This window comes from Haemorhous mexicanus, chromosome 4 (assembly GCF_027477595.1).
Source record: "Haemorhous mexicanus isolate bHaeMex1 chromosome 4, bHaeMex1.pri, whole genome shotgun sequence".
NCBI lineage: Eukaryota > Metazoa > Chordata > Aves > Passeriformes > Fringillidae > Haemorhous > Haemorhous mexicanus.
The window spans coordinates 17,899,209-17,921,524 of NC_082344.1; the positions used below are offsets into that span (position 1 = coordinate 17,899,209).

General features: G+C 38.3%; 1 protein-coding gene across 6 annotated transcripts in view; it reads right to left on the bottom strand.

The window, feature by feature from the left end:
* Positions 1–22,316, bottom strand: part of DCLK2 (doublecortin like kinase 2) — a 79,636-nt gene that overhangs the window by 53,600 nt on the left and 3,720 nt on the right. For all 6 annotated transcript variants that reach the window (XR_009486149.1, XR_009486148.1, XM_059843953.1 and 3 more), the window contains exon 2: positions 12,340–12,674. Coding sequence is in view for 4 of the 6 variants with exons in the window: in XM_059843953.1 (XP_059699936.1) it covers positions 12,340–12,674 (335 nt within the window). In the remaining 2 variants the exon portion in view is untranslated. The remainder of the gene's footprint in view (positions 1–12,339; positions 12,675–22,316) is intronic.

Below are 22,316 nucleotides of genomic sequence, written 5' to 3' on the forward strand. Positions count from 1 at the left end.
CAACCATCAGCCAAACAAACTGGAAGACCAGGAGTATTTTGCCTCTAATGCACACGTGAGTCCAAGAGAATTTCACCAATAAACTCAGCTACAGATGAAGAAAAAACAAACCCAAAAAGCACATGAAAATATTTGGAAGTACATTCAGATATAAGCTGAAAACTTGAGAAGGGTGAAACACTGAGGATTCATATTCAGAAGGAATACTCAGAGACCTATTCTCACAGCTTTTCCATAGTCCAGAAGAACATACCTCAGGATGGAGGCACATACCTCAGTGCATGGTGCATTTGTGTCCAACCACTGGAGAACAGCCACAGCAGGTATATACCTAATTTTTCTTTGTTTACCAGTTGACTTGTTACAACTTATTTTGTGTAACCAGAAGACTATGTACAAACCATCTTCTACACGACAGCAGCATTCTCCATAGGATAGCACCAAGTTCCATTTCCTCTCCTCACGGAGGCTCTTGGTAAGGAAACAATGCCCTCCATGGCTAGCCACCAAGTGAAGACCTGCTGACAGAGCTAATGCAATGAAAGCCGCTTTTATTGCTTAGTTAAGAATCCTTATTCAAACAATATGGATAAACTGAAGTTTTCAATTTCAGAGAAGTGTTTAGAAACTTTTGGGCTTGCATCCACCTCCCAAGAGATAAAGAAAGGCATTTTAAGTGTTGTGATCTGGCCTTATAAATTCCATGTGACTAATCATATTTTAATAGCTTTAAAACTAGATGTGCTTTTTGCTTAAACATCAATCAGGCTGAGTTTTGAGGCATGCCCTTCCTCCATACTTAATAACTTTTGCGAGGTATTTATATCCAAATGCTCCATGTAAATCTTATTTCTTGCAAAGGACTGTGACAGAGGCTTCAGAAAGCCTCAGATAAAAACAATATAAGGTTCTAGACTACCAGTCATTTTTAGAGGTACATAGTCTCTCACTACTTCTGATAATTTCCTGTTAATGCGTTTTTTATTTGTACTGAAACAAAAAACTGGCAAGTCCTTTTCACGTCCATTACAGTAGGTGTGATGTCATTCATACTTTGTTACGCAGACCTTAAATGAAGATGAAAAAAGGAAGTTCCAGAATAGAAGCTCAAGGAATAGAAACTTTCATCTCCAACTAATGTCAAAATATGGGAACAAGCCATGAGAATTACTTTGGAAATTGCAGACAAATGTCTATCCATAAGAAGTAATATCAAACATTTTCATTCCCCCACTAATTTTAGTACTGTTCTAAAATTTGAATATTGAGTGACATACAGATAGGAAGAAAAAGAAGTTATTGAGATAAGTATCACAAATACATTTTTTTAAAGTCAAATGTTTGAGAAGTAGAAGATCGGAAAAAATAATGTGTAAAGCGTGCTGTAAGAAATCAAAATGTATTCATGTGCCAAACCCAATAAAATCTGTAAAAAAATTACTAGTTCCAAAAGCATTCAAAGGCCTCTCAGTCCCTAAAACTTCTCAGAAAACACCTTAGCACCTTGGACTGAAACTTCACCTCTGGGCTTCTTGACAATTTGTGACAGAAGATAATGCCGAGGTTTTCACACATCCGATTACCTGCATCAGTCCAGAAACAGAAGCAAATCCCTGCCAGGTAAAGGAAGATTAGTGCTGAAACTAGGAGTGTGCTCTTAAGGAGGTGACAGACTTCAAGACCTGCAGGTTATAACACCACTCTGATACTAAAACTCCAGGAAATTGTATTGCTTGCATATGAAAGTGGAGGAAAAAATACAGAGCTTTGCAAATAAGATTTCGTCATTTGTTCATTGTTCCCTTAGATTTTACAAGCTTAGAATATCCATTTTTGCTTTAAGTAAAAATATAAAGTAATATATTCTAAATTTTGCAAATATATATTAAAAAATGTTTAAAACATGCTCTAATACAACAGATTAGTGTAAAAAAAATTATGGAACAGACCTTGCATGGGTATCTGCCGACAGATTTCCCTGCTTAATCCCCCAGGTCCAGGGAAGTGGAAAGAATACTTTTCCCTTCAAGGCAAAAATATCAGCCACAAAGGGAACTGGCCAGAATAGTTGTTTGCAGAGATGGAGGATTTTTTTGAGTCAGATGTTCAGGACACCAGCATGTTCTCTTTGCAAATTAAACCAGAACACTTTACAACTTCCAAGACTTCGCCAGATGTCTGCCTGTACAGCCACATGGGCATGTTTTAAGTGTCTGCATGACTGGGTCCCTTGCAAAATACAGGGAGAATGCTTATCTCTCACAGTTGCTCTTCTCTTCATCAATTTTATCTTGGTTAAATCAACCAGATCCTTGATTTCTTTAAAAGAGGAACAGCAGATTTCTACATCCAAGGAAATGGCACCTTCAGAAACCACTTACAAAGAAGATTCTGGCTCTTCTGGTACTCTTTGTGGAATAATCATCCTTATTTTTAATTTTTTTTTTAGCTAACTGGCCTATTTTCCAATAATTTTATCCATAAGTCCCTAGGTACATGGCGAGTCGAAAGTAAGAGATAAGATGGGGAAAGCCAAGAAAAGCCAAATCTACTAGCCAAAAATCCAACTTCCCACTTAGCTTACAAGTTATATTTTATCCTTTCTTTCTTGCTTTCTAATCATGTATGAGTAAATAAAACACCAAATAAATATCAACAAAATAAATATTTAAGAACATGGCATAGATTGCATATTTGCACAACAGAAAAAAAAGAAAAGATTGTTGGCTCAGGGAACAAGTGCTACAAGAACATTGACTTTTACTGCCTACACTGTAAACACTGAGTTATCACTCCCTCCTATGCAAAGCTTTCAATCTGCAAGCCATAAACAGGGTCACTGCTCCTTTTAAGTGCTGGGAAGCTCTGCTTTTAGGAGCTGGCTTGTGTTGCCATGACTTTAATATTGCTTTTACATCTGAGTCTTCAGGTTTCTCTGTTTAAAGGTTCACTGCAAATTAATCAGTGAGCAATATTTTAAACATTAAAGACAAATATTCCTTATATTCCTTTCCTCTCTCCAACAAACTTTCATGTTTCCTGCCATTAATTTAGGATGAAACAGAACATAATTTTTCTTAGCAACTGGTACAAATATAAAAGTTCTTATTTTAAGATTTCAGTCGTGCTTCAGTAAACTTAAGAAACACTAGCTGATTACAGCCAAGCAAGAAGCAGCTACAGATCCATCAACCTGACAACCTGAAGGCCAAATCCTAAAACTACAAATTCTGCTTCCAGACTCCATTATGAACAGGAATGGAGAAAATTCAACCTGGAAATCCTTTCATACATGGTTGGTAAACAGGTTTACACTGTAAGATGTAGCAAAAATCCTAAAGAAAATTTGCATGTTAAAATGTTATAATGTAAGAACCGTTTGCTGAAGGAACACAGGGTAATTTGATTACAGGAAAAAAAAAATTCCAAGATCTCAAAGTAATGAGGAACCTGTGACACAAATCCTAATCTGGCATATGACAGCTGCAGAATAAATTCAAAAGATTTTTACCAGACTAATTATCTGTTAATGGGCAGGCTCAGCGGGACATAACAAATTCCCAAGGTTTCGTTTCCAAGTCATGTGACCCAATCTTAAGCATGGCAGATGGCAGACAATGACTGCATACTGCTCTTTTATTCCAAGAGCTCCACACACCATTTCTGTAACCCATCACTAAAATTATTGTAATCATACAGCAACAAAGATACAACGCTACTGCTGGTGACACCACTTCTTCAGCAGTGATTGTTTCCCACACTGTGCAGCATGTCATTTTTATTAAGTGCTGGCAGCTCTCGGTGTGCGCAGACAAAAATCGAAATCCCAGTAGGATTTATCTTCTCTACAGATCCACAAAGACAAAAATCGAAATCCCAGTAGGATTTATCTTCTCTATAGATCCACAAAGACTTCAGCAAGTTGGATGTCACTTTTAGCAGGACACACATGCTTGCTGTTAGCTAAAATATCAGCAAATTTTTCAGTTGCCACGCTGTAATTTAAAAGTGCTGACTTCACACCAGGTTCTGATTTCATGTTCATTTTTAGAAATAATCTATTATTTTAACATCACACTTCAACAAGCTGCTAGTCTGATGGCAATGGCTATTACTGATCACATCTCTAAACTGAACCTAGCTGAAAAAGATTAAATTCACACCCAGTGGACACCAGCCATCACACTCCCAGTAATGGTACAGCACAGCCCCACAGCCAGAATTGTCCATCCCTGTGGGAAGGAAAGAGATAAGTTCTCTATTCTATCTGTACTGTATTCTGGGTTATTGATCTCCAGAAAGCAAGAACAGTACACAGGGGCTCCCCCACTGTGACAAATTCTAAAGACCTTTGTTCCAGAGAACCAAGTTTTCCAGCGCTAGACGCATGGCATGACCTTTATTTTTTGCATATGCAACAAAGCTGAAGAGCTTCCTCAGCATTATTGTTCACTTCTAGTTTAACACACTCTTCTGAGATGACTCCCTAGATGTTCAAGGCTCTGTTTCTTTTTTTAATCCTTTTTCTGTAGCACCTTCAGCATCACAATTTTGCTGCTTTGAAACAAAATCCTTACCATTTCCTTTTTTTTCTTAAAATTTTAATTGCACTGGTAATGTCATCTTCTGGCAACAGTGATAAAATTGTTAATACTCTCCAGGCTAAATCATAAACCCCACATTATCTGCCTGTGTACTTTGCACCACTGCATGTAATTAAAATGCTTTGGAAAGTGTTCCATGATGAATATGTACAGAAAAGACTTCTGTACTTTCATATTTAGAGTATTTTTCAGATTGCTGCAACTATGACAGGGCAGGGTTAATTTCAGGTTGGTTTCAGGCAAACACTTCCTTCCACACATAACTAGAGATGGGAATATTTCTATGTCCACGAGCCGAGGCCAAAATTATCTCCTCTGCCCGAGTTTGCTACTTCCTCCTTCCTTCTAGCAATAAACAACCCTGGCTCCCAGCTCTGAGCACACCGATGGGAAGTCTGACCAAAAATACCGTGTAGCAGTGTCCATGGATGAATTCATTTCCTGTCATACAGACTTCCTGAAGATTACAGCCACTTTAATTCTTTTGTTTTCAGTAAGACTTGCAAGACTTGTATCCCACACTGACTAGACACAGGCATCTGTCCAGAGCTGCTCTCTGAAACAATTCCAGCCTCCAGCACAAGCCCAGCTTCCCTTAAATCACGTTTCACATCAAACATTAGAAAAGGTTTGCTAGCATTAGGATAAAATTTACTTTAACTATAACCCCTGCTGTTTGAATTCTGTGGGTTGCAGGTGTGTACTCATGCACACTTGAATATTAACAGACATTCTAATTTCATCTCCAGCTTAACAGCTGGAGATGAAATTTCTGAATTTCTATTTCATCTCCAGCTTAACAGCTCTTCCAAAGTGGTAGATCACCCTTAGTTACTGAAAACACTCAAACCCAATCAGTTTTCAGAAGCCTTTGAGACTGCTGGACTCCAGTTATCTGCTGAAAATAGTAACAAAAAATCACCTCTTCATTATTCTTATTTTTACAGTGACTATCTACCATCAAGTTTCACAGCACTTGACCTTGACTGTAAGCCTATTATTTCTTTTTCTGTACACAGGGAAGACAGAGAAGTAATTTCCTTTTGCTGCTAGGTTTTTTTTGTTCATCACCCCAAAAAACTTGTTGATTATACTTCTATAATCTCAGCAATTACATTTCCTTTAATTTTTCCTCAGAGAACATTTCCTTACATCTTTTTACCCCTTTCTGGATTTCCATAACAAAGCTGTCTCCAGCTGGCATCATTGCATTGAATAGGACAGAGCAAACTGGGCACCTGACACATACATCAGAAACAAGATAACTTCCACGTGGATGTTGGTATTCCCCTCCTGTGCACAACCAGCGACGCCATGAATTCATCTTCACATACTCAGCTGTGATCCTTCACCACTCCAGCCAGAACACTTGGCATTTCCTATCTGCATTGTTAATAACCAGTGAGTGCAAGATTACTCAGCTTGCTTTGTCCTAAGCTCTTTCTGCAGTTTGTCAAGATTCTAATCTTCTGTTGTCCAGGCTTCCTGTAGCTCATCTGTATTTATCAAGCATATCCTCCATTCCATCTTCCAGGTAATTTCCAGAGACTCATACAGACACGTGTTCATTGACCCCTACTCAATATTAAATTCCAGTTTGGCAGAGAGTCATCAATAACCACTGGGAACAGCAATATTCCAACCATGCATTTGGTAAGTAGTGCATTTTTTCTGGACCACGCTTCCCTAGCTGACTGATGAGAAAAGACAGCATGAAAAAAAAACTTATTTCAGATACAAAGAAGTAGCCACTATTGTTTTCTTCCCCTTGTCTCTCTCCCCAGTCAAGTAATTGATTCATAACTATGCATTGTTAAAAAAAACCCCAACAAACAACAAAAAAGCCTCCAAACCTTCCCAAAATCCCACCTCATGCTCTCATTTGAAGCATCCTGTGTTCAGAGCTCAACCCAAAGTGGCAGGTTCCCTGAATAGACAGGTGCTGTGTCAGTGCCCTTCTGGTCTGTAACACACATAAAAGTGACTGTACCAAATGTGACTTTTTACCAAACTACAATTTTTCGACTTCCAGGTGGTACAGGTATCCCACTGCTAAATATTTACTCAAACAAAGGGAGATAATCCAGACAACCACAAGAAAGTGATTCATAGTACTGCTCCATCAGTACTGCCTGTCTGAGAGTTCAGTTTGTTTAGCTCAACCTTAGGACCAGCATCATATCTAATGAATATCAGCTCTAAGATCATTAGACTCATGCAGAACTCCTCTACACTGCTTTTCAGGGTTTCCCTATGCCCTGGAAAGTAATCTTTAGCTCTTCCATGTTGGTTTTATCTCAAGTTGATCCAGTGAATGAGAAGAATGACTCTTGACATCTACTATGAGTTTTCCTCCGCTATACTGTGTGTATATTTTCTGATTTAACTTCACAGGCCACTTAGTTTCTACTCTCTTGGGAGATCTCTCTTTTAGAAGTTCCATTTTTTTTCTCTAAAGACGAACTAAATATACTTTCTGGATCCATCTCAACAAAACATTTTACTATTTCTCACACATGACTAATTTGTGGACTCATGTCAGCTACAAAAACTCCAAACAAACAAAAAAACAAACTTCAAAACAGCAATACAAATGCCTCTTTCCAGCTGATACTTCACTCCTACATTGCAGTGCTACCCCACTCCTGCATCAAGAGGTCTCTGTTGCTCCCATTCCCTCATATGGTTTGCACACACCCTACTGAATTTTCATCATGTAAAAACTGTATGTCCCCCTCTGCCCCACAATGTATGCAACTACCACTTATGAAATTTCCCACAAAATAGGCAGATTCATATGTTTTTTCATGCAGATATGAACCATGAATTCTGAAAAACATTTCCATCCAACATATCTACTCTTTGCATCGTTCTATATGCAATCATATCCACAGCGTCAAATCCCCAATCACTCTGCTGCAGCTTGGCAAACTGTACATCCCTTCCTATAAGCTGACTCTACCACTTGTGACCCTCAGCCTTTAGGATGAATTCAGGGACTATCATTACTATTCAAAATCTTGAAGTTAGCTGAAGAAAGTCTCCTTGCCCACAAATTCCTTCTGTGGGATCTGCAATGCAGAGAATTGCTCTCTGCAGCTGCCACTGACATTCCACATTAACAATATATAAGCCTTATAAAGAGTTGTGAGCTATGTGAGGGCTTAAGGATTTCTTCCCCTCATACTTGCAGATTAATGCAACATTTCAGCTTAAAATAGTATTTTAAATTTCAGCAGAGCTAGAACTGAAAAAAAAAAACCAAAAAAATGGAGATTTCTTTTCTTGCAAAATTGCTTGTAGCAAAAATTCAAACCTGTGCCATTTCCAATACATTTGTACAGTGTCTATATTAGGTTAGAGTCTGAGATGCAAGATAAAAGCTTGATTTACTTTGGTAGCTTTCAACTAGAAATCATGCCTGTTAACACTGAAGCAAGTTTCTATTACAGTTGTTTCTTAGCCTGCAATGAGATATCAGTGATGTAAATGCACAATTAAATTAGAAAACCAAAAAAAGTACATGTCTAGAGCCTGGTTGCTCAAGGAACATCCTTCTTTAGTAGGAGAGAATTGAACTAAAGGGAAATATTTGCCAAAAAGAATTTAACTGCAAAAAAATTACTTTTTAGAAAATCATCTCATACAAGTAGGACTTTGCCAACAAAATGGAAAAACCAAGAAAAATGAAATTCATATGTTCTAAGACATCTCTGAGTACTAAACAGTAAGATCTCTACTGAGACTAAGATTGTAGCAAAAGTACTGTATTAATAGAAATTTTTGAGATCTGAATGACAAAAGCCTGCCAAGAATATTGGGAAAATCTGTTACACTAATAAACAAAATCTCTCCTGCTCATCCCTTATTTTAGTTTCTACCTCTGTGATGGGTATGTTAACAGCAAAGCAAATACAAAATTCAGTTTTCAAAAGCTATCTTCTCTACTAAGAGTTTTCAAGTCTGTCACTACAGAATAAAAAAAATCACTGAGAGGAGAGCACAATGAGTGATAAATACATCCACATGTAGTAACTGTTTTCTTCAGTTACCAATTTACTTTTAATGAGCACTTTATAAAAAAAACTTAATTAACAGAAAATTGGAGAACTTTTGGTTCCAGAGAGAGCCCCCAATATACCCTTTAAAAAAGACCTTCAAAGTAAGGCTAATATTTGGTGCATTCTCACTGTTTTGACAACAGAGTATAGAAAAGGTGTCTCATCCGCCTTTTCAATCCTGTTATGGACATTAATCCATGAAACTGCAACACACTGCAGGCTTAAAAAGTGTGAGGATTTAGTTTTCTTTTGTGTGTCAAATTACACAAGCTTCGTAGTTGTGTGTGTTTTTTTGTGAGCTTCTCACAGGGAATCTCTCTCCCCAACTTACCACACAGTCACCACCCCACACTTCACAATTACTGAAGCTCAAAGCTTGTTTAGCAAGAAAGAAACCCTCCATTCTGTTCAGAGATAACAAAGGGTTAACTTCCCAACTGGAGAACTTTCAGTCTAACTGTCCTTGCTTCACAGTAGGATAGTGACAGATTCCAGGAAAATGCAGCCAAGTAAAGAAAACACTTTGGTCAAGCAAATATATTAGGCAAACCTCAATGTCAGAAGCACAAAGACTGGAACAGCGGAAGCCTGCACCGCAAAGTTAAAGCCTAGTTACTTTTACAGAAATATTTCTCTCACTTAAAAATCTTATCAACAATCTTGGGAGGTTAAAAAAATTTGGTTGCTCAATAGCTTAAAAGTTAGAATTAAGCCCAGCATCAAGATAGTTCAAAAATAGATCTGTACTTCAGGCTACAAAGCACTAACATGTTAAGTTACAGCATTCATTTTGAAATTGAAGATAAAAGGAAACCTCGCAAACATTATAAAATCTTACAATTAAAAACCAGATACTTGTCTGTTTTCACGCAGAATAATCAAGGAAAATATCCAACTCAGGTGTTATTCTCTGTTTTACTATTATCATCAAGATTTTGCAACAGTCCAGATTAATGAAGTCAGGAGAGCAAATTTAAACTCTTTTGAAAACATCCTTTCTCTTCTACTGGTCAGAAAGATCACTGGTTTTAACACCATTTCTTCCTACACATTAAATTGTTCTACTGGAATAAAAAAATCACACCACAAGTTAACAGAACAATGTATTCCCTAATCAAAGGATACAAGTTTTATACATGCATGTGGTAATCATCTGAATTTCACCACCATTTTCATACTAAACAGAAAATACAAGCTAAGCCTATTCACTCAGGAAAAAAATAAAAGTATTTCCACAGAGATAAAAATATGAAGGAGCAAGGAAAAAAAAATAGAATCATGAGAAACACAAGGGCTACATTTATAGGAACATGGCCATTTACAAAATGCCTTTTTTTTAATGGTTGCCTTTCAAGATGTGCCAACACCACAACGAACAAAAAGAACTGCCTCCCTAGCACATTTAGAAGAATAAGCAATTACTACATTAGAGAAAATAGGCTCAGAAATTTCCACCAATTGGTAGCTGGCAGCAAAGCAACTCTTCATGCGCCAAACCCCAAAAAGCCCTTCAGCACCAACCTCTACATATACCAGCAGTGAACAACCAAATTAAAAAAACCCTACTGTCTCAAACTGGGGTCAGCTCTTCACTTTGGGGAAAGAGAAATAAACAAAAAATAAAACAAAGCAAGACCTCTCCATCTTCCTAGGTAAGTAGTAGAAGGCTTTTATTTTTTTGTCAGGGTGTTTGAAGTGATAGGTCTTCTCTTTGGGGCACTCCATCTCACAAGATCTTAAAACACAATTACACTGTGTTGTGCAACAAAGGCTCCTTCCCCCAAAGTCTGTGGAAAAGCACAAGGCCTGTCTTCCTGATGGAAGGGAGGTCTCCACATTTACACACTGCTGCTGCTGGAACAGTTTACACAGAGAGGCAGCTGCATGCAGCAACTCTCTGCTGACTGCTCAGTCAGAATTAGGGATTTCTCAATCCCGCCTGAGAACACTCCTACAGCTGCAGTTCAAGTTCACTGACTGCCTTTCCCCACGGAAGGGGAGGAGGAGGTCCTGCACCAAAAAAAAAAAAAAAAATTATTATATTTTGGAGCATTACCAATAATTGGTCATCCTCACCATGGACTGAAGACAGTCATCATCCACCATGGGTGATGGCAACATGCAAGCAATGTATTTGATATTTAATGTTAACTACATTTATTGATCCCTGATGCACTACTGCATGTTCCATGTCAGCGCAGATCAGTGGGTCTCTGCTGTTTTGAAAATGCAAGAATGTGAACTGACAATCCTAGCTTTTGCAGTTTCCCTTACTGACTCCCTACTTGCTTGAGAAGACCAAAATCCTGAGATGGTGTCAAAACACTTCATGGGCAGAAGAGACTCATTACTGCATAATAAATATTTTATTATGCTATTTTATTATTAATTAAATTAAACATGACAAACACTGTTCGGATGTTCCCAGGAAGGATTCTCTGTTAAGAAGTAGCATTAATGAATCTCATTTAAAATCAAACCTATTAGAAGAACTAAAGAGCACATAATTGTGCTGCCACCAAATACTGAAAATCAAGTTTCAGGGATGCCTTTGCCTTGCTACATTTTCATCAAAACACTCAAGTTGTTTTCTTCAGATATTTCCTTACAAGAAGTGTATTCAAGCACACAGAACATACCCAGAGACAGAGCTCATACTGAGGCAATCTAAGTGCACTTGTTCTGCAATACATTTGCTAGAAGCTTGCACCACAAAAAAGTGGTTTTTTGGCATTAAACATTATAAAAATATTGAAAATAAAAATGCCCTCATCTCTGAAAACAACTGAAACTTTTACAATTAATTTATACAGATGTATAGGTATGCAGGTATATATAATACTTGTTGAATGAGCAAGGATATCAATGTTTAGTCAACACTACAAGAGTCTGGGTACCTGATACCAATGTGATCTACTCTGCACCTGTGTTGCTCTGTTACTAAAGTCACAATTCTGTCAGAGCTCCACAGCAGTGTCAAACAAAAGTATCAGGTATCAAAGTCCTGCTCTATGAAGGCCTGAGTCATTAATGTGACTGATCAACACCAAGTGTGTTCCTGACACTTTAAACTGGTGCAGCAGAACATCCTGTGGGCCACTCCTTTGTATTTCTGTCCAAGAATACGCACCTGCCACATCATTACCCTAGCTTTGTTTTTGCAGAGATAAAACTAAAAGCAAAAAAAAGCAATTGCAAAGATGTGACCACCCTCCCAGAATGATTCCTTTCAGATACAATTCTTGACCTCAGGTCATGTCAGTTATCCCCTCTGGAAACAGCAATCTGTGGAAGTGCAATGAAAAGAGACATTGATATTTTTCTTATACCACTCAGCCACTATGTGGTAGTCTGAAAATACATAGATATCTTAACAAGTCCAATTGTTTCAAATAAACTGTATTACTCAATAAACAGTCACCTTTTTTGAGCACTGTAAAAAGGCTGGCATAAAAATAATTTGTTTTACTTTAATGTAAAAATCCACTTATTTTACACTATATACAATTCTAATTTTGCTATGTGTATTAATATTTTAATAAAGCTTTTTAAAGTTAATTTTTTAAACTGCCATTATTCAGAAGCACATTAAAGCATACACAGTAACAAGAACTGAACTTATGAAAACTGAGCATCTCAGATTATTAGATGGCCACGGCAGTTTATTCTCCTACCTGCTTTCCATCCAGTGTACAAAGTCTCTTGACTACACCCGAGTCTAACTTAATGGCTTCGGTGATGTCATTCAAGACCTGTTCAAAGGAGTGAGCAGTCTTCTTGTTCAGCAGAATTCTCACAGCTTTCCGTGGCTTTACGCCACTCCTAATAACAGTCACCAATTTGGGTTTAATGAAATCTTTACTCTCCTTCACTTCGCTCCTCGTGGATGTCAAGGACGTCAAGGACCGACTGGAGCCAGTCCTTATGTTCACGCACCAGTTTGGGTTGACATTCTTGGTGTAATCAACCTTGCGATATGGCTCATTGGATGCACACACATAGCTCTCACCTGAAAAGAAGAGGACATGTTCACAGTTTAAGGGGGTTTGCAGCTACTTTGTCAACTTAAAAACTAAGAAAACCAAAAAAGAAATATTTTGGGAGTGATTTTCCTGTATTTTGACAAGGAGGACTATAAATTATCAGAGCTTTCCACCCAAACAACACTCCCATAGAGTGCTTTCAACAGGTTTCAAAAGACCTCAGGTATAAAAAATAGTGGATAATGAGGAGGTTAAAGATATTTCACATGTCTTTTGGACTGAGTCACTTTGCAAGTGCTCAAATTACTTGAGCTCAACACATGACATTAAGAGCTTTTTCCTACAGCAAATATCCAGGTCCTCCCCTATATATCCCTCAACCATGTACTTCAAGATATGTACACCCATGTCTGTATTTATTTTACAAGACCAGGTTTAAGTACCTCAAGACACTTACCCTGAAAGGTACTTTAATCTACCAGGAGTTACTGCCTTTCTACTAAAGACACATATTTGAAATGCATCGACTTTGATATTTTTTAGACCAATGAACACCTCCTAAGGCCACAAATGAGTATTTGAGAGTATGGGAGAATAACAATACATCTATCTACACTTCCCCATTTTTAATTTCATTCCTAACTCAAAGCTGGGTTTTTTTGTTCTTTTTTTGTTTTTTTTTTTTTTTTTTTTGGGGGGGGGTGTTTTGTTGGGTTTTGTTGGTTTGTTTCTTTTGTTTGGGTTTTTTTGTTCCTTTCTTTGTTTGTTTTTAAGGAAAACAAAAGAGGAAGACTACTTGCAGCTTATGACAACACTTTTGACACCTGACAGCAATATGCAAGATGTAATCCAAGACAGGGACATCTTTAACTCTGGGTTATTTGTGTAACCCACATCCTTGGGGTGTCACAAATGACATCCCAAGATATTCTTGAATGGGCAGAGTATTGCCAGAAGGACAAATGGTTAAGCATTCAAAACTGACAGAATACACCATTGCTCCAGACAGAAGAGCTACCTATATCTCAAAAAGCTTTACTGGTTGTAAAATTAAAGCTACACAGTCAGAGCCACTGGTGGAAGAAACCAAACTCACTTCTAACATGCACAGCATGAGGAGCAAAGAGTAGACATACATCTAGGGGACAGAATTGTAAGAGTTACAAAATGTTTGCCTACATTCAGATACATACTAGAAAATTTTTAAACAAGACTTTTGCATTCTGAACTCCAGTTTGGAGAGCTGATTTATCTTAGAAGTTGCAGAGTTTATTCTAAAAGCAAGATACTAAACTACTTTCAAAGCCCTGAAGAATTACTGTGAGCTGAAAGACTTTCTTGTTTCTTTTCCAATACTAATTACACTGCTTTGTAATTTATCTTGTATTTAGACCTTCTTGAAAGTCTAATCGCTGTACTTGAAAGAATACAGATTATAATTAAGCCAAGTTAGCAATGATTTTGTTTGGGAAATTCTGGCAGCCAGTTCTGCCTCCACAAACATCACTGGGGACTGTATTCCTCTCAGGTACAGGAAACTGGGGTGAAGTCCTGTGGATGCCACTGCCTTGCCTGTACTCCTCCTCTTCACTCATCCCCATTGCTCCTCCTCAAATTCACAGATCAAGTGGTGCGAAAAACAAACCAAGGCACACAAAACTAGACTCCTCCTCTTTCCCCAAAAAAATTAGCTAAGAGAAAGGAGGTGCTTTCAGCACACAACTCCTTGACAAGGAGCTGCGTGCTGCACACAAGCACCAACTTACAGGTAGGAGGAAAAGAACCCCAACTCCACACAGCTTTGTAAGGACTGTAGTGTCTAGAAGCTTATGCTGCCCCAGATCTACACACTAAATTGTAAGAAATCTCCAAGCAATCTGGTTTTATCAAACCTGATCAAGATATTGGATGAGATTACTTCAGAAAGTCCCTGTCAAACTAAGAGATCCTATGATTTTAAAGATTTGCACAGCTCTCTTCTGAGAGCTGTTTTAGTCATCTACCCTGTTATCGCAAAACAGCCTGACATATTCAAGTTTTGTGGCAGCAGCTCAGCTACAACAGAAAGCAAAGGTTTCCCCCACACATTCTCTAACACTAGATTGAAAGGACTATGCTTGTTGTCTGGACAATTGCCAGTAAGTCTGTCTCCAAACTCAGTGCTGCCAAAGGAGAGGCACCTCAAGAAGCTGGTAGTAGTCACACTCAGTGGGACAGAAGAGGCAAAATCAGAAGGGTAAAATAAAACTCATGGATTGAGATAGAGACACTTTAATAGGGAAAGCAAAAGCCAAAGGAGCAAGCAAAGATAAACAAGGAATTCATTCAGCACTTCTCAAGGACAGGCAGGTGTTCAGCCTCCTCCAGGAAAGCCAGGCTCCATCGTAGTAGTGGTGGCTTGGGAAGCCACATGCTTTAACTCTGAACTTTCCTCCTCTTCTTCCTTCTTCTCCCAGATTTATAAGCTGAGGATGATGTCAAATGGTCTGGAATATCACTTGGGCCAGTTGGGGTCAGCTGTCCCAGCTGTGTCACCTCTCAGTTTCATTTTCCCCCAGCCCACTCACTGGTGGGATGGTGTGAGAAGCCAAAAGGGCCTCGGCTCTGTGCGAGCCCTGCTCAGCAGGAATAAAAACATGCTCCTGTTATCAACACTGTTTCAAAAACAAATACAAAACATAGGCTACACCAGCTACCATGAAGAAAATGAACTCTATGCCAGCCAAAACCAACACAAGCTCTTGGGACAGTCTGTCCAGCTGTGTGCAAAAGAGCTTTAAATAAATTCTACAAAGTACCTCAAAATTCCCCATTATTGAGAATGTTCAAAATTATCCTTTCCAGCTCAAAACCAATATACTTCCTAGACCCTTAAAAAAAAACCTCAACAAATGCACAAAAATCAAGATAAATCAAAGTTAAATCTCAGGGCTGAAATTTAAATTAACAAAGTTTAAAAAAATAAATAAACATTAAATCTACTCAGAAACAGTCTCAAATTTGTAGTGAATTATTGCTTTATATAAAGTAAAGGTAGAGGACAAAAGGTCCCTTTGCTCAAGGATTTATCATAGCAAAATTTCAACAGGCATGCTGGCTTTTTCTTTTACAGACTCATAATCATAAATAGAGCATCTTCTTTGTACTATCATGGAAGTGATCTGTTATCTGTCACAGCTGTACAACAGCACCCTATAGGGCAGCAGAAATTGTACTTCTGTAACATTTTCAGTCAATATTAATCCAAAAGGGTCTATATTTCTTTAAAATAGCAGTGTAAAACTTTTTGTCTCCTACAGCTTCCCTTGCTTGATGCATGAATAAAACAATTGCTTCATTATCTCAGTGTTGTGATGCAGATTTCTCCTTGTAACTTCTTTTCCTTTAAGCAGAGGCCACAGTAACAAAAGTCAGGAAGTGCTTTCAAGTTAAAACAATGTAATAACTTAAGAAAGAATTTCAAATTATTTGCTTCAGCTGCATTTAGCCAATACTGAAGTTGAAGCACAAACTATTTCACATTAAAAAAAAAAAAAAAAATCTGCCAAAATGAATTGAAAATTTCCTATAGTTGGCAGATACAGGAAAGTCTAATTACTTGAGAATTTAGTATATTACAGACTGTTTAGTAAGTGCTTTAAAAAGTCCACGCCTGCTATCATATCCCAGACATATAAATAAAGTTAAGTAACAAAATTTTTGCATGGAAAACAGATTTTACTACTACACCTGCAAGGCAAGCACATATGGCAAGACTAGAGCAAGGGCTGCAAGTGAGAAAACACATTCACTGAGTGATTTTCTTGTTTCATGATTTAAAGGATAAAGTTTTGAAATTATTACTTAAATCTCTATTTTACCACTGCCAGGACTTCACCCACAGTTTCTAAGTTCAATTCAAAAACTTGCAAAATACAAAAAATCCAAGAAGCAGTAAGCAGTATCATTACGAAGCCAATTGCTTCTCTCTGGATAAAGAATGGTATTCTAGAAACGAGTTAAACATTTATTTGTTTGACAGGGCTATACAATTCAATACTTACCAGATGAAAACATGTAAGGAAAAAAAATGACAGGGGTAACTTAAATCACACCTATAAAGTTAACTCCAGGAAACTTTCCTACAGAATGGTGTATTTAAAAAGCACGCCTGAGAAAACACTATCCTTTGACAAGCAAGCATTAATAAAGCATTAATAAAATATTGTGATAAGCACTAATAAAATGTTGTGTAAATTATTGTAGTCATCCTCCAAAGTAGAAAATGCCCTTATGTACCTCAGTTTGGAAGAAATATGTCATTTTTACAAGTACTATCTCTTTTTTACATTAATTTTTTGTAGGTAAGAACTTGAAAATATATATATACACCATATATATATACCATATTTGCTCACAGCTTTCATGTATGACCTGATTTTAAATCTGTTTGGGATTAATTCATGTTTAAGTACACCCCTCTGATAATCTCCACAATCTTTCAGAAAACTAATATATGTAAAATATAACATACAATACTTGATTTTTGAGGTAGTCTAGAAGGGTTGAACCAATCAAATTGTTTTCAAACACTGTTGAAATGAACAGATACCTTTATAGTTAAAAATCACAAACATAAATAATATTGATTGTTTCACTGACTGTCTTGAATGAGATTTTCCATGTGAATAACCTAAATACATATCATCCCAAATAAAAAGGAAATATTTTATGAGACATTAGCAGCATTTTGATGAGGCTGCAACTTTTTTATTTTTGCATTTTTACATCTACCAGCTCGAGAAAGTTGACAAATCTCCAAAACCAGGCATAAACAATAATTCAAATATTTACACTGCTCACTTCAATATGGTCAATTTTATGGTTTGAAGGCCAACTTTCCATTTATATTCTTGAAAGACTTTAAAGCTAATGCATACTAGCTTCAATTAGCACAGAGTCATAGCAAATACATTATGGAAAGTAAATACCACGTCTCCAGCTCACAACACTGGCATTAGCATGAATCAGCTCCCCAGGTTTCAGACCAGAGCATGGGTTTAGTCTCATTTGATATTACACTGGGATTTGCAGGTAAAGAAGCACAATATACAGTAATGAAGCAGGAAGATCTATTTAGCAATGCTTTCTTTTTTTCCTTTAGATGCAGAAAAAAATGCAGCACTTCCAGACGTAGGTGACATCTGGGACTCAAGCCCAGCCAAACTATTCCACCACAGAAAGCTCAACCAGGCTGCAGAGCAGTTCTGGCAGAAGTCTGAAACCTCCTAAGTTCACAGCATAATTTCAACAGAGTGTATGTACAATCCATCCCATGATTCAGGACAGTACCCAGAATAAGCTGAAAGTGCCAGCTCTTCCACAAAGAAATCCTGCTACCATCAAAACCTCCTCAATTTGGGCATATGCTAGTTAAAAAGAGAAACATCTGATATTTTGGGGCAGAATATAATCAGCAAATGGTTTAAGTCTACTGATTTTCCAAATCTTATTAACAGTAGAAAATCAACTAGAAGACATGGAACATGGCCTATCGACAAGGAAACATTACCTGCCTCTCAATAATTTAGCTGCACTGAATTAATAACCAGATGCGCTATCCATGAAACAAGCTGCTGTGTAAGTGGTTTAAGAACAATGTAAAAGGATTCCAGCTTCAGACAGCCAACATTCTAAACACAACACTTGCCATTCCCTCAGAAGAGGAAAATGCAGATGATAAACACAGAAAACAGAAAAAGAGAAAACAAGACTACAATGGTCAATCTGACTGACAAATAGCCATAGGTCATTAGCTGCCTAAATACTGGTTTGCTTTCTTAGAAACTCATCCACAAAGTTTTTTATTTGCCATCTATTTCTTCAACACCAATCCTCAGGAATGTGCCTAGCTCACCTTTCAAGATAAAAATGCATGGGTTAAGGAGAATAGCGTGTACACTTAGTAGATGAGGGAAAGGCTGTGGATGTGTCTATCCAGGGTCTATCCAGACTTCAGTAAAGGGTTTGACACCATCTGGCACAGCATCCTCCTAGGAAAACTGAGTGCTTGCAGCTTGGGTGGGTGGACTCTTCAATGGGTGAAAATTTGGCTGGATGGCTGGAACCAGAGTGCTGTGGTGAATGGAGATAAATCCATTTGGCAGCTGGTCACTAGTGGTGTTCCCCAGGGCTCCATCTTGGGCTGGTCCTGTTTAACATCTTTGTGGATGATCTGGTCACAGGGATCAAGTGCATCCTCAGTAATTGTGCAGAAGACACTGAGTTGATGTGCTCAGGGGATGGAAGGCTCTGCTGGAGACCTGGACAGACTCCATTGGTGGGCTGAGAACACAGCTGCAGGAGGCTCAAGAAGGTGAAGTGTCGGGCTCTGCACCTGAGCCATGCAATGATACAGGCTGGGTGAGGAATGGCTTGGGACAGAAAGGGACACATGGGGTGCTGGCTGACAGCAGCTGAACCTCAGCCAGTGCACCCATGTGGCCAAGAGGACTGATGGCACCCTGGCCTGGATCAGCCAGCAGGACAGAGAAGTGGTTGTTCCCCTGTACTGGGCACTGGTGAGGCCACACCTTGAGTGCTGTGTCCAGTTCTGGGCCTCTCACTTTAAAAAGGATATTGAGGAGCTGCAGTGTGTCCAGAGAAGAGAAACAAGGCTCATGAAGGGTCTGTAAAATATGTCTTATGGGGAATGGCTGAGGGAGCTGGTTTGTTTAATCAGGAGAAGAGTAGGCTCAGGCCACATGGCTGTCTCCAACTCTCTGAAAGAAGGTTGGATGGAGGTGGGCTCAGTCTCTTCTGCCATGCTCGCAGTAAGAGGAATAGAGGAACTGGCCTTAGGCTGAGACAGGCGAAATTCAGATGAGATAAAAAAAAAAATCTTTTCACTATTAGAGTGATCAGGCATTGGAATAGGTTCCTCAGGCAGGTGGGGCAGTCACCATCCTGCAGGTGCTTAAGAGGCATTTGGATCTGGTGATATGGTTTAGGGATTACAGCGGCAGTGCTGGGTGGATGGTTGGACTGGATGACCTCAAAAGTCTCTTTCAACCCCAATTATTTTATACCTCTACATGAACTATTCTAAATTCAGCCACGCAATATTAGGTAGTAATAAAAAAAGTAGGATGCATCCTGCCCTTTTGCATCACAAGTGTGATACGTGCAGTTTTGAGGGAACACAGCTGCCTCACCATTTGGGGTTCTTCACAGCACAAGTTTTGTGAGCCAAACCTAACTGCTAAGCATTTAACAAATAGCCTAGAAATATTCAGACTTGTTGTCCTTAACAAATAGAAACTACTAAAGAAATATTTACAGATATTTACTCTTCCCTAGCATTAGGTTAGAAACCAACTGTGGATATGTCACACGTTGTGAGCAACAAAAGGAATTAAGTGTGCAACACTCAAAAATCCTCAGTAGGGATATTTAAAACAAAAGTATCTGAATAAGATTTTCTGGCTTGTTTTTTGCAAGGCTAATAAGCACTACCTCCTGAAAGTCACATAAAGGATCAAGTTTTATTTAAATGGCACTCTGCATAACAGAGAATGATACAGCTGACAGGTAAAAACATCCCTAGGGAAGGAAAACAGTTTCCATATTTTTTAGGCATGTGTTCCCCTGTGAATCCCATAGGACAGGGCAGGTATCTACAGAGATTTTGCCTATTCACCTTATGTTCCTCGGCTTCTTTGGGTGCAACTCTTTAGCTTCAAAGCTACCAAAAGCTGCTTATTTAGTACAGCAAGGTAGTTATTAAGGCTACTGACCTTCTTTCTAACTTTAGGAAACACAGCAGAGTACTCTTTCCGTGTTCTGTAACACAAAGCCAAGCAGATTTCCAGAACAGTGTATTTACAGCATATATGACTGATCTAAAAATAAAATAACCCCTTTTATGAAGGATTAGGTTATTTCAATTTTGCTTTCCTTCCTTACTTTGAGAAACTTCCCTCTGCATCAGTTTCATACAATTCACTTTCATATCACCTTTAATAACCCTGTATAAGTCATGATCTTTCCTCATCTATAGCACTCAGAATTTCCCATGCACTTTTTAAAACCTGGGACGACAACAAGGATTTTAGCAGATGACTAACTGTTATTAGTTCTCTTTTGATTAGATTTAGACATTAAGATGTGTAAATTACAGCCTCCTACAGGCTTTCACAGAATCACAGAACAGCTGAGATTGGAAGAGACCTCGGGGAAGTTCAACCCCCTGCTCAGGCAGGGTAAAAGCTCTCAGAAGACAGCCAATGCCACCTGGTATCAAACACACCTGACACCATGTGCCTTCTGCCCAAGAACTAAATAACCCTTTTCAGGTAAACTAGAATTTCCCCATCCCTGAAACTAGGAGATAGATGGTGATGGAACTATTTTATTCTACTTGGATGGGAAGTTAACTAAGAATTACTTCTACATTTCACATCCACACCCCATTGCTCCAGAACTGCGTCACTACAGTGATTTGAACATATATTTGGAAGAATATGCTTTCAGTGTTTTTTAATCCTTCTTTCATTCTCCTTTTTTGCCCTTCTTTGTTCAACTTATTACATTTGCCTCTTGTTTTTTAAGGTGCTACAGCTTTTGGCTCTAGCACAGGAGGGTAATCATACCTTTTGGAACAAGCAAAAATCCAAACTGCCTACTTGGTGCTGCCACATGCTTGCCCTGACAAGAGAAAATATATTCTTGACCTAATATAACAGTGCACATCAACCAAAGTCACAGGTACTTCAGGCAGGATTAAAATGTAATATGCAGTAACAACTACGGTCTAAGGCACAAAAAACTTGGATTGTTCAACACCTCATTTCAAAACACATTCTCTTACTCTGTGTTAGTGAGGCAGAGCTCTGTAAATCAGATATTGCCCTGTGCTATGTGTCCTGGCATGCATAAGGCCTACCCTGCCTCAAACCTTCCCACCTCCTGCCCAAAGACTTCCCTACAGATGCCGGTTGATTGTGTGCACAACCATGCAGACAAAACTCCTGGCATTTTATAAAGGACTGTATTAATTAAGCATTGTTGTTGAATGAACAAAGACTCTCAGCCATTTTTCTAGGGAACTAGAAGGATTCCCATTAGACGCAAAACAAACAGAACTACTCTTTCCAGGAATAAAGTCTACACTTGCTTTCATCTCTCAAAATCCAACAAAAACTCCCAGCTTTGCAGCAGACCTGTACAGTCGGGATGCTCCACATCCTTCATTAACAAGGCAATGAAAACAAAGCGACAGAGCATGACCAACAGCCACATAAAACACATAGCCCAGGACTAAAGAGCTGCACAGTTCTATTGCCATGGTGTCATGCTTTAGGAAGCCTACATTTTCAAGGGAAACTGAAGGAAATAGACAAACACTTAAATAGCTAACTCTGGTAGAAAATAAAAAAATATCTACTTTTTAATATTCAATATTGAAGGGCAAGAATAAAATTACACATGGAATGTAGTATTCTAAAGTAAAAAGTAGTGTTATGTTTGAGAGTAAAGCTGGATGAAAGAAAACCATAAGAAAGTCATAATAGTCACAGCCCCCACCTCCTCTTTGGATCTGCCTGCTCAAACAGATCTGAAGCAGACAATGAAATTCCTCCCATTCTAAGAAAACAGTGAAAACTGTCAAACTCATAATGTTTCCTAAT